Genomic DNA, 11923 nt, shown 5'->3' on the forward strand with positions numbered 1-11923 from the left:
TTCATATATGGCAAAGACTGTTCAGCATTCTGTAAGTATTAGGTTTGAAGGACAAGATAGAAGATTCAGGCCTTGCCACTCCAGATACATGGTTAAGAAAGCTTACCTATGATTTAGCGCTATGTCACAATTGACAAATTGCAATTTGAGAACAGCCAACAAACAAGAATCAGAAAGTATGGGTTGAAATGGGGCTTTGCTTCATGGTTTGCGCTAGCTATGGTTTAGTATTATGTCTGAATTAAAAAAACAACACTGTTATGGCTATTTCTCCACCTCTAGAGGTCACTGCTCATAGAGGCTGGAGTGCTGAGCAAATTAAAGCAGGTTAGCAGCATTAACTATGGTTTGCCCGTACATTTGGAAGTTCAAACCATTGTTTGGGTTCCAGACTTTGCACAAACCATGGTTTGGCCTGATGTCTAAACTGAAGCGGACTGAGAGCACAATTTTATATATGTTGGAAATACATATCCAGAAGTAAATTCCCAATAAATGTATTTAGGACTGAAGTACAAATAATGCTCAAAGGAGAAAGACAAAACAATTTCATGTGGGTATTGTTTTTAAGAGCCAAAATGGTGTAGACTACCAGACCTGGATGAGGGAGACCTAGACATATATTCTGCTCAACCCTAAAGCTCAACAGAAGAAGGTATATTTAGACAAGTCACATCATACCCTCTCTCAGCCTACCTTACCTCACAGGATTGTTGTGAGGATAAAATGAGATAGCTGAATGTGCATGTCTTTAAGCCTTATGGAGAAATGGTAATGTGATAAAAAAATTGAAGTTTTGAAAAAGAATAATTTAAGTTTCCAAAATTAAAATTTGCATTTTAATACCACATTTTACAATTATTTCTCCAGATCGCCTTTAACCTAACCCTTATCAATTAGATGGAAAATTAAACTTCATGATATTGGGCTCTTTCTGACTATTGAAACTGCATTTACCATTTAAATTCCAGTCTACTGTCAACAAAATGAGTGAAGCTTCAAAAAAATTAAACCAAAACAGAGAAACAAATACAGCCTATTCTAAATGAGAGATAATATAACTAATTTTTTAAAATATATATATACTTCTTTTACAGTACTAAAAATCAGAATATTTTATCAAGGGACATTTTTCTTAAAGCTTCATCTGAAGTAAGCTCTTAATACTGGAAATCTTTCTGATAATTCATAACTTGTTAACATGAATTGTACATCAATTTGGAGCACAGAGTTTACAGAAATTAAATTATGATTACTTTCTCATAAATTCCACAAAAGGTAAATGGAACTCACTTTCATTAAAGTTTTAGAATCATATTGTGCAGTTTACTTTAAATGTTCTCATGAATCTCACTCTCATTTGCAAACATACATCTTTAGTCAATCCACTGAGATGTATCTATAAATGCTATTTTATACTAAAATAATTGTATGCAATTCTTTTGTATAAAAGAATGAAAATGAAATGGACTGCCTTCAAGTCGATTCCGACTTATGGGCGACCCTATGAATAGGGTTTTCATGGTAAGCGGTATTCAGAGGGGGTTTGGCAGTGACTGGCCCAGGGTCACCCAGTGAGCTTCAGGGCTGTGTGTGGATTCGAACCCTGGTCTCCCAGGTTGTAATCCAACAACTTAACTATACCACACTGGCAAATTAAAGCTTCTGAAAATTCATAACAAAAAATAATGCAAAAGTGAAATACACAGTGATGCAGCTTGTAATTAATTTTCTCTCCTGCTTTTTGATTAATCAAATAAAAATTCCTATAGAACCAGCCTTTTCCATTGATCTTTAAAGAGAATTTTCCCTAGCCTTTGACAGAAATAGCCCATAACATTTTGTAGCCTTAAACATTTTAATACTGCTTAAATATGCCTCACTAGGACAAGTCTAAACTCTGATCATACTCAGCATTCTCTACCATATCTTTTTAAAGTCAACAACATGCATATTTCTATTAATATACTTTAAAATATTTCTGTTAATATACAATGTACGATTTCATTTTAAAATTTCAGGTAGCTTGAGGAAGCTACTGACATTCTAATTGTAAATGCATGATGCACTTGTCTTCGTTTGTGTCTACGTGGAGATTCAATGAGTTGTTGTGGAAAGAATATCTCTGTGCTCATGTCATACACAGCCTGATCCACAGCCTTAGTTTAGTCAAAACATTTAGATTAAAGTCAATGAGAATTCAAATTACCTGGGTTGTGGACTGGGTCCTAAGCAGGGAATGTCACTGAGAGCTGACACTCCAGTAATTCCAGTTAGCTCAGTGGAGCAATACTATTGTAAGTAGCTACTAAATTAAGGGTACTTGTCAAATGTTTGGTTAGCAAGAAATACATTCATCTCTGCAGAGGGAGAAAAGAGGGGGACGGAAGGAGGAAGGAAGGAAAGGTGGGGAGGATACACATAATTGGGAGTGTCTTTAGTTCACATCAAGAAAATGTGTCCCCAGTATGGCAGATTTTTCTTTGCCTGCAAAGAATTTTGAAACATCCTATCCCACTATTTATTAGAGTAAGTTGTATTTACTCACTTACTTTGCAAGTAGTACAGGTTCTCCCACTATAATCAGAAGGACCTAACAGAAATATAAGAGACTGTATGCTATTCAACTGTTAAGCAGTAATCTTTCATATTAATAAAAATTCTAAAATCTGCACTATCTGCAGGGATCAGACTAGAAGGAACCATGTGTACCTCCTAAAACAAATGACACACCCTCATTTACCTGGCACTGATAGCAATCTAACACTTGTATTTTTACCCTCAAGAGCCTACTTTTCCTTTTCTTGCTTCCCTACCTGCTCTTAAAATATTTTGAAGGCACTGAAGGTCATTTTTATAAAATAAAAATGGCATAGAAAAACATTTCTAGTCTGAGTAAGCTTCGTCTCTGTTTTTATTTTATGGTTTCTAACTTTACAAACAAGACCATTTACAAATAATATTTATATAGACAATTACAATTTATGTACAATTTAAAGTGGTATTCTCTGAGGAAATCCTGTTTCATTGTTAATTTTGCTTTCCATATTCTTTTAAACTTTTATGTGATTTCACAATGGGCATAGTTTATCAATAGGATAAGTGGTGGTGGTGGTATGTTTACATTTCTTGTTCACTTGCTAGTGGTTGAAAACCAAGAAAGTACAAAAATACTGGGGTGGATTGAGACAAAGTCATGCACAGAGTAGTTGATCCATCGCAATCAATGGTTAGCCATGGCTAACTTAAATCCCATTGATTTCAATGAGTCCATACTAAGGAGAACTTAAGTCTGGATCCAATTCACTATACTCTGTTTCCATACTATACAAAGTATTAAACATCTGGAAACAAAGTGAATTCATTTATTTATTATTTATTTATTATTATTTAATTTGTATCCCGCCCTTCCTCCCAGCAGGAGCCCAGGGTGGCAAACAAAGCACTAAAAACGCTAAAATATTTAGCATATAAATGATGGAAAATCATACATAAATTTGGAAATATTTTTCCCCAGGTGAAAAACCCTACTAGCAAACGTGTAGATACAATGAACATAGGTTTAAAACCTGGCACCAGGCTCTCATATGCAAGAATAATACACCTTAAAATATATATAGTAGCCAATTTTGTTCATCTAATTAAATTTCTCATTTTCAATGGCTACTCAGATTGACAGGTTTTACACATTGTTTTTCAGAATGACAGAATATTTTCCCACTGTTTTTTCAAGCATAATTTAGTTATTAAAAACTATATTATGGCAGTAAAAATTCTCATTTATGTTTTAGTGTGCATTTTCCTTAACTGAACAGCTATCATAATCTAATATCGTGCACTATAGATACTACTTTTTCATTTCAGCTATACTATCTCTTAATATACACATCACATTAAAAAAGAACTTTAATTTCTCTCAAATTAATTCTTTTTAACTCTTTTTTGATAGCTTTGAATCCCATAAAGAAAGATGAATTATCACATACTGAGCCCAAGCTGTGAAACAGGAGGAGACAAATGGAGACCCCTACTGTGTTTAACAACGTAGAAGAAATTCCACACTCAATAGAAAATTTTCTATCCTTTTTCCACAGACCATATAAGCTGATAATATGAATGTGAACAGTGGAGGGCACTCTTGCTATGCAAAAGTTGTGTTGACGTGGTATACTTATTTTTATCTATTCAGTGGCCTAAATTCACTATAAGTTAACAGCCACCTGTGGCATACTCACTAACTGCTTTCTGTTTAAAGCATACGCAACATTTAGCCAGCCACTAGGGCATTTCTATATACAGAAAAAGAACACATCAGGCATTCCATGTTTTGTTTTGACTAACTGTAAAAATATCTCTCAGTAAGATATATTAAAACATATCAGCATATTTTCAGTAGTAGGTGGAAAGCAACGATGCACAATGATCTGACAAAGTTTAAAAGTTAATGTATTCAATTTTACCAATATTTGTAATACACTGCAAGCTGGGTGGTGTGTCCAGTATTCAAACTGTAATAATACAAACTTTTATTAAGAGCTAATACAATATTAAGGTTTAATTGCTGATATGTATCAAGTGCTGAATTATAAATTACAACATAACAGGAGTCTAAACGATTTAAGAATCACAACATTTTAATGTGACTTTGCAGTTTCAGATCCATAAGCTGCCTGCTGTTCACAAAACAAAAGCTAACAATCTAACCCAGTTTGATGCTTACAAGTTTGAGAGTAGAAAAAACAATACCAGTTTGATAACACAGAATCCTCTGTAGAAACTTACCCACTCCTGCCACACTGATAGTGTTGGAGCTATTTGCATATGTGCATGTTGCAAGATCAGGCCTTGAAATATAGTGATGTCTCACTGATCTACCTCTCCGTGGATGACCATTATACATAGACAAACTAATAAAATCACTAACAAACCAAATTGCCATTATGCTTCTGAAACATTACTCGTTAGAAAGGTTTATAGAACATGTTATTTAGAAGAATGTCTTAGAAGGATGACCAACAAAGTCATTATGATTAACCAAACGAAAACTGATCAGCACTGGCAAGGTTAATTAAGCAATTCAGCACTGCATAAAAGAAGCCCCATCCCACATCTTTTGGACCATAAACACTTGTACTGTACAGAATGTACCAAAACTGATATGAATGTCTAGTTAACACTCAGAGTCAGTGTTAACACTTAACAGAACAGTGGTAAGCCGTGCTGCCAAGGTCAACTGCACAGATGTACTAATTGTATTATGAGCTTGACATCTAGTGGCTACCCCTGGCAGGGCAAAGCAGGCAAAGGTTAAATCAGCAAACCTTGTCAAAGCACATCTAACTACCCACCCTCAGGGAGAGTCCATCGGAAGCTTGTTGGCACTCCACGCAATCCCACCTTTTCACTGACAACAAACAAAAAGGTCTCTGTAGTACACTCAACACTAAAGCACAGGAAACAGAAAAGGGATTCTATCTAAATGGAATATGTATGCGTGTGTGGACTCAAGAGAGAAGGAAAACATTACTTTGTAAAATATGCACACATTTTATTGCCTTTGTCAAACTGACTTTTCAGCCTATGTTGATATTCTTATATTCTTGCTGAGCAGTCAAAACTTTTTACAAGAACTGCTTTTCAATTCTTCACAAGTGTTGCTGCCACATTCATTAATTAGACAAAACAATCACCCTCACTCTGATATTCTTTGATGATAAAGTATTTTACAAAAATAATAATTAATATTTTATATTTTCTACAGTACTTATGTACCATGATTTCTCAGTGCCTTTGACCACAATCCACTTGCTTAATGATAAAACCCATGGATCTCAAGTGGACTACTCTCAAACAGGCTTATAAGGACTGTATGCACATTTCTTTCCCTTTCACCAATGCTTAAACTTATTTTCCTAGAAAACACCCTCCTAAAAAACCCTTTAATGACAAACTTCTTTAATGTGAATATATGAAGTAAAGGAAGTAAAGTTATTCATATAAAAATGTAAGTGCTGCAGAGATTATTTTTAAGTAAGGATGATTTTGAATTGATATACTGACATTTATTGTTGAAACAAGATTTTTCAGTACTCAACCTAAATATTTCCTTCACTTTTTGTAAAGCTTACTATCATTTTGCATCCAAACTATATCATTTCAGTGTTTTCCATTTTTCACCTATTTTATTTTGTTCAAGGTAAGACAGAAGCTATTCAGTTTCCTAGCAAATCTGCTTTATTATCAGAAAAACAGAATGTATCTTGTTACTAATGAATATTCACTAAATATGCTAGTACTGCTTTGGCAATCAGTCAAAGAAACAAATGTTATAACGAAATAAAACCCTCTATTTTCTCAATATTTAAATGGAACTAGCACACTACTTTTAGACTGTTTATAATTTCAATATATTAAAAAGCTACTAGTAGCAGTTTTAAGAATATATATGATCTTTAAAAAACATTTTGGCAAGTAAAGTTATCAGCATTCATGTTTAAGAATATGACTATCCAGCTGATATTTTTTATATGGAGAGCTTGTAAAGATTGTTTAAAGAAATTAAATGCCCTTATTCATGAAAGGCATATGTTTCACTGCCTCCTTGAAGAGGCATATCTGGGATTAATAGCACAAAATAATCTGAGCCTCTTTAGCCTGCTTTATAATTTGCATGCTAAAATAATAAACTTTTAAAATTTATTTCTGCTATTAAACCATACTTTTGGAGGGGTCTTTGAATAGATATAAAATATTATTCAAGTGATTATAATGCAACTACGTATAACAAGTCTACAAGTAAAATAAGTTAACTGCCTTTCCTCATGCTGACAATTAATCAAAATCTTGTAAAGGCTTATTTTTAAACTGGGAAACAGACAAACCAAGGACCTAATTATTATTTAAAATGGAATGCTTGCAAAAAGTCATACAATTTCATATTTAATTAAGTGCTTTCTGTTACCTCACATGTTCTTAAGAGTATTATAGCATAACGAAATATCCACACTTCTTTACCTACATAATTTTCATGAACATTAGCAGATGTTTACTTTTTTTAGATACAGACAAATCTACAAAATAACTGGCAACGGTACAATGAACTGAAGGCAGAAAAAATACCAAAATGTCTAATAATGAGCCAAAATATATCATACATCTATCTATCTATCTATTGATAGATATATTTCTAAATCTATTTCAAATATATCAGAATTATAATGAGCATAATTTTGAGAGAATAATATCAATATAAAAATATCTAGCACAATGTAAATGTAGTTTTCTTAGACATATGACATTACTGCAAGAGTTGGTTCCAATTACACTTAAACAACAATTAAGGTTATCTTAAAATGTACAAAATACATTCTTGAAATTAATTTTAAGACAACCTCTGCTCAGTTATTGTCCACTAGAAAATGCTTAGGATCCCCCCTCTTCAAGAAAATTGTGAATGCATTTGGGTCAAAAGTGGGTACAATGTTTCCATTTGCTGTGACAAAACAAGGCTGTTTTGTAATGCTAGTAATCTGTTGATTTAGAGATAATAATTTAACTGGGGATGTAAAGTCTCCTGGTATTTGAGATTAAACTCATTCAGCATAGAGAACAGCAAATTCACCACATTGGGTTTTATAACAACTCCTTCAGTTATTGTACCACTCTTTATAAAGACCATTTCTTTCAATATGGCACCCTTTAAAACGTTTTGTGCATAAATACCTTTTGTTCACTACTTGTCAGCATAAACTGGTATACGGATTCTAATTAATCACTGCATGTAAGCATTCATTTTTCAAATTACCAATAGTATCTTTTCCACAATAAACATTTCAAAATAGTATTTTGTGATGTTCTGAGTGATTTTCATATCTCTGAAAATGTTCTATTTCATGCAATAAAGGTACATGGCACTGTAGTTCCAACTGACTTCAACAATTATTTATTGTATTGCTAAAACTTGTATTGTAACACTGCCACCTAAATTGGCTGTCCTTCGTATAACTTTAAATATGGCCTAATGTTTATCTTCCACTCTGTCAAACTGTCAGGTTTCTTTTTGCTACTGTGTAACATAATATCTGTCAGAAAAAGGAGTATTCACTCTTAACAGCTTTTCTTAATGATGGGAGACTTCAAATGTAACATTAAATGTGATTCCATGTATGTGTTTATACATATACAAGCAAGCTTTATAGTCTCAGCTGCAGCAGATTAAGCAGTTCTATTATATCAAACACCAAGTAGCTAAAAATACTAATAAGGTCAAAATATGTTTACAGTACAGCTTATCTTTAAAAAAAACACTACAAGTGAAATTTTTGCTTGCTTTAAAAGGTATGGGCTAGTTTTTGGCCTGTTGCAAAACAAGAATCAGGAACTGTGGCAATGCCTTGCCATTATAAGCTGCAATGAAGGGAGCTGACATTGTAAGATATATTTGAAGTCTAAAGAGCTTCTTGTTCCTGGATATACTGAACCAGTTAAACTCTTTTGAAGGGAACAATATTTGCATGTAATAAAGTGTAAGTTATGAACACCAAACTCATATGCCTCCCATACTTCCATTAATGTACATCACTATATCTATGTTTTTGAAAAGGAAAGTGCAACATGCATATAGGACTACCTCAGCTTGTTACTAACAGGCAATACAACACAATAACGTTTTACTCTACAAATTAAAATATGTTTTATTAAAAAGGAACACAGAAGATTTTAATTACAACATTCTAAAGCAGAGAAGTATTTACATTGTTGCATTTTAAGGGCTGCTGTGAAAGCCGATTTTGAGCTATTCAGGGACCACAATAATAACGCTTTAAAATTCCTCACTGGGATGCAATGTAGTTCTTTTGATGGAAAGACTGTCTTTCTCATTCGGCAGAAATAAATCCATTCATTTGATCATGTAGTCATTGAGGGCAATACAAAACAAACCAAGTGTGAGAAATTCTATGTGATGAAATATACAAAACAAAAACCCCCCAAAAAAAGAAAATAGGAAAAAAAACATTTCCATGACAAAAAGATTCTTTGTTCTTAATCTACACACCATATGCAAGCGTTTCTTTTTAGCATATCTCCTGTTCTAATCTCGGGTGACATGGCTACATAGATAAGAGATGCTAAACAAAATAAAACAAAACCCTCCTAGCTGAACATTTTTCTTCAATTTATTAACTCACCAGAAGTGCCATAATGAGGAACTGAGTTTTTTTCTTGTTAACTTTTTAAAATATTCAGTGTTGTATAAATTCTTAAACCAAGGAACCTTCCAAACCACTGTAGATTTAAATAACAATGCTGTATCTTTGTTAAAGAAATGCAGATTTGCTTTCATTAAAGTATTTTTAAACCAAAGGAAGTGTTAATAATATAATAAGATATTTACAATTTTATACTTCAGCTGTAACCCAGGGAACTTGTCTCACTGTCTATCCATTATTGCCATGTCCAAGAAGCTTTTCACATTACTAGTTGCAGCCAGCCCCTTTCCTTCTGTTTTGGAGTCCTTTTAGGAAAAGGAGGTGGCAGGAGAGGTAGCTCCAAATGTTTGGCCCATTTTTTCTTGAGTAAAATAAAAGGAAGGCTGGATAAAGTAAATTTTGATAAGAGGAAAAAAGAATATATATATATTTCCAGTCATAATTTCCCAATTACGCTAAAAATATATGTGATAACTATATGAGAGAAAGAATGAAGAGCATCCTAGTGGATTTTGTTTTCAACCCAGGAAAAAACGTTTAGGTAAAAAAGCCAAGGGAATTTTTTACTGCCACATGCTGTTAATACACAACAAAGTGATCCTAACACATTTGGAAATGACAGCGCAAAAACAGTATGACCAGTTGCAACCAAAGAGATTCTGAAATCACAGGCTACTTGTTTTATTAGCACTTTGGAAAGCCTGAGTGCCCTCTTTGGCATGCTGGGGCCAAATAAATTCCTTTCAGCCTTACAAGAAGTAGAAAAGTATATGGCAATTCATAATCCGCCTAAAGGCCTAGAATAGAAAACTATGAAATACCTTGATGGTAATAGAGATGGCAAGGAAAGGTAAGCGTGAGTTGTGCCTGAGGGCAGACAATTTATCCATCCCAGGCCTTAACAATTATTCCCATGCCTCACCCAAATTCCCTTCCTAACATTCAGGAGAGGCTTCTTTTCCCTTTGACCCTCAGGCCACCCCTCCCTATTTACAGGACACGCTCTTCTCTTTAGACCCCCCCTTCCTCTTACCCTAGGCCTATTTCTTGGGAGGAAGAGCCTGGAAGTCATAGGAGGTGATAAAAATCTTCGAAACCACTTGGCTTCTGCAGTCTTTGCTGGGAGTTTGAGGGAGGAGCCTCGGGCCACTGGGACCCTGAGGAAGCCCCCTCAAGAGCACCCTTCCCCCATTGTAACCTCAGGAGTTGCCAATAAAGCGGCAAAATTTATCAGGTAGTAATTTCCTAGAAGGCCAGATGGGCTTACTTCAGAGTAAAACACGGTTAGGCTCCTGTTGCGAGAGGTCCCTCCCCCCGTCGAGCGCGCGACAGGCCTCGTGGGTCTTATTTGTTGCCATGGGGGACGCGAACAGCTGCCGCTGCCGTAAGAGCCGTTTCCAGGGCTTACACCGTCGTAGCCAAAACTCCCGAGGCAGGATTTAGTCTGCAGCCTCTGTGGCTTGTGCCATCTCCCTAAACCCTTTTTAACTTTTCACTTTGGAGAAATGGGGGTGGAGATTTTCTTTAGCCGATAGTAAAACTCTAGATAATAAACCGAGATGGATGAAGAGAAGAAGCGGCAAGACGAGTCTTGGCTGGTATCAGCGGGGATATTCGTCCCTCTCACACACCTCTTCAGATGAGAAGGGACGATCTAACTCCCACCCCCTCTGTCTCCCTCCAAAGTCCAGCCATAATTCAAGCGACCAGACGCACGCAACAGTGCCAAGAAGCGACTCCGTGGGAAGAAAACACTTCCTTTAAAGCGGGGAGGGGGAAGGGGAGAGGGAGGGAGGCAGGAAGAAACTTAGGCTGAGCTGCTTAACTTTACTTCCAATCTGAGTTTTTCTTGCAACCTCTTCCCAAGGGGATCGTTCTCTGCTTATCACTCTCTCCAGTAATCTAAGAAACCCACTGGATCAGGAACCTCACGGACACGCACACACACACACTCAAGCCTTCCCAGTCCCGGCCGCCTTACCCTGCTCCGAAAGCACCTCGGCTTGTAGTTCCTCGTCCGATTTGAGATGCTGGGGCTTAGCTTGCTTTCGCCGAGACATGCTGCTAACTGAGGCGTCTTCTTGTGCCTGCTTTTTGCAGAGACATCGGCGAGAGGTGGAGCGCTGGGGGAAGGGGAGGTGGGGTGGAGTGATTAGGTAGGTGGGTAAAGACTTGGTCGCGAGAAAAAGTCGAGTTGGTGGCGTCGGACCACCCCTCCTCTTCCTTAGTTCACCACCAATAAATTACAAAAAACACACACCCCAACAGCAACTCACAAACCACCCAAGCAAGCTAGGTGGCGGCAGCGGATCAGCCGGGCGGGGTATGCGCGGGGCTGTGCAGGGTGCGCTGCAGGCTCGGGCGGTTGCGCACCTCGCGCATGGGGCTCAGTAATTACGATTGTGAATAATGCATGGCGATTAATGATGCTGGGGGCGAGCGCGGATTGGCCCGGCTCCAGCGGACTCGGGCTGCATATGTAAATGAGGGATGGCGCTCAGCAATTAGCCGCTTCAGTCCGCCAAATGATGCGTCTGCCCGGCACCAGCAGCGCCTCCTGCAAGATGTACCGACTGCAGCGGCAGCAGCAGAAGGGACACGGGCAGCAGCAAAACACACGCACACCAAAGGGATCTCTCTCGGCGTGTGCATGTACTTTACACAACACAGACGCAAAGCTTCACTGCTGGGGGAAGGGCATGATCTTCGTGGCT

At 36.7% G+C, this 11923-nt stretch overlaps 1 protein-coding gene across 1 annotated transcript in view; it reads right to left on the reverse strand.

The window, feature by feature from the left end:
- SALL3 (spalt like transcription factor 3) overlaps positions 1-11688 on the reverse strand; it is a 24641-nt gene extending 12953 nt beyond the window's left edge. The window contains exon 1 of the mRNA XM_061594059.1: positions 11191-11688. Within this exon, the coding sequence (XP_061450043.1) occupies positions 11191-11269 (79 nt within the window). The 5' untranslated portion in view covers positions 11270-11688. The remainder of the gene's footprint in view (positions 1-11190) is intronic.
- Between the last annotated feature and the right edge of the window lie 235 nt (positions 11689-11923).

Source organism: Rhineura floridana, chromosome 1 (genome assembly GCF_030035675.1).
Source record: "Rhineura floridana isolate rRhiFlo1 chromosome 1, rRhiFlo1.hap2, whole genome shotgun sequence".
Taxonomy (NCBI): Eukaryota; Metazoa; Chordata; class Lepidosauria; order Squamata; family Rhineuridae; genus Rhineura; species Rhineura floridana.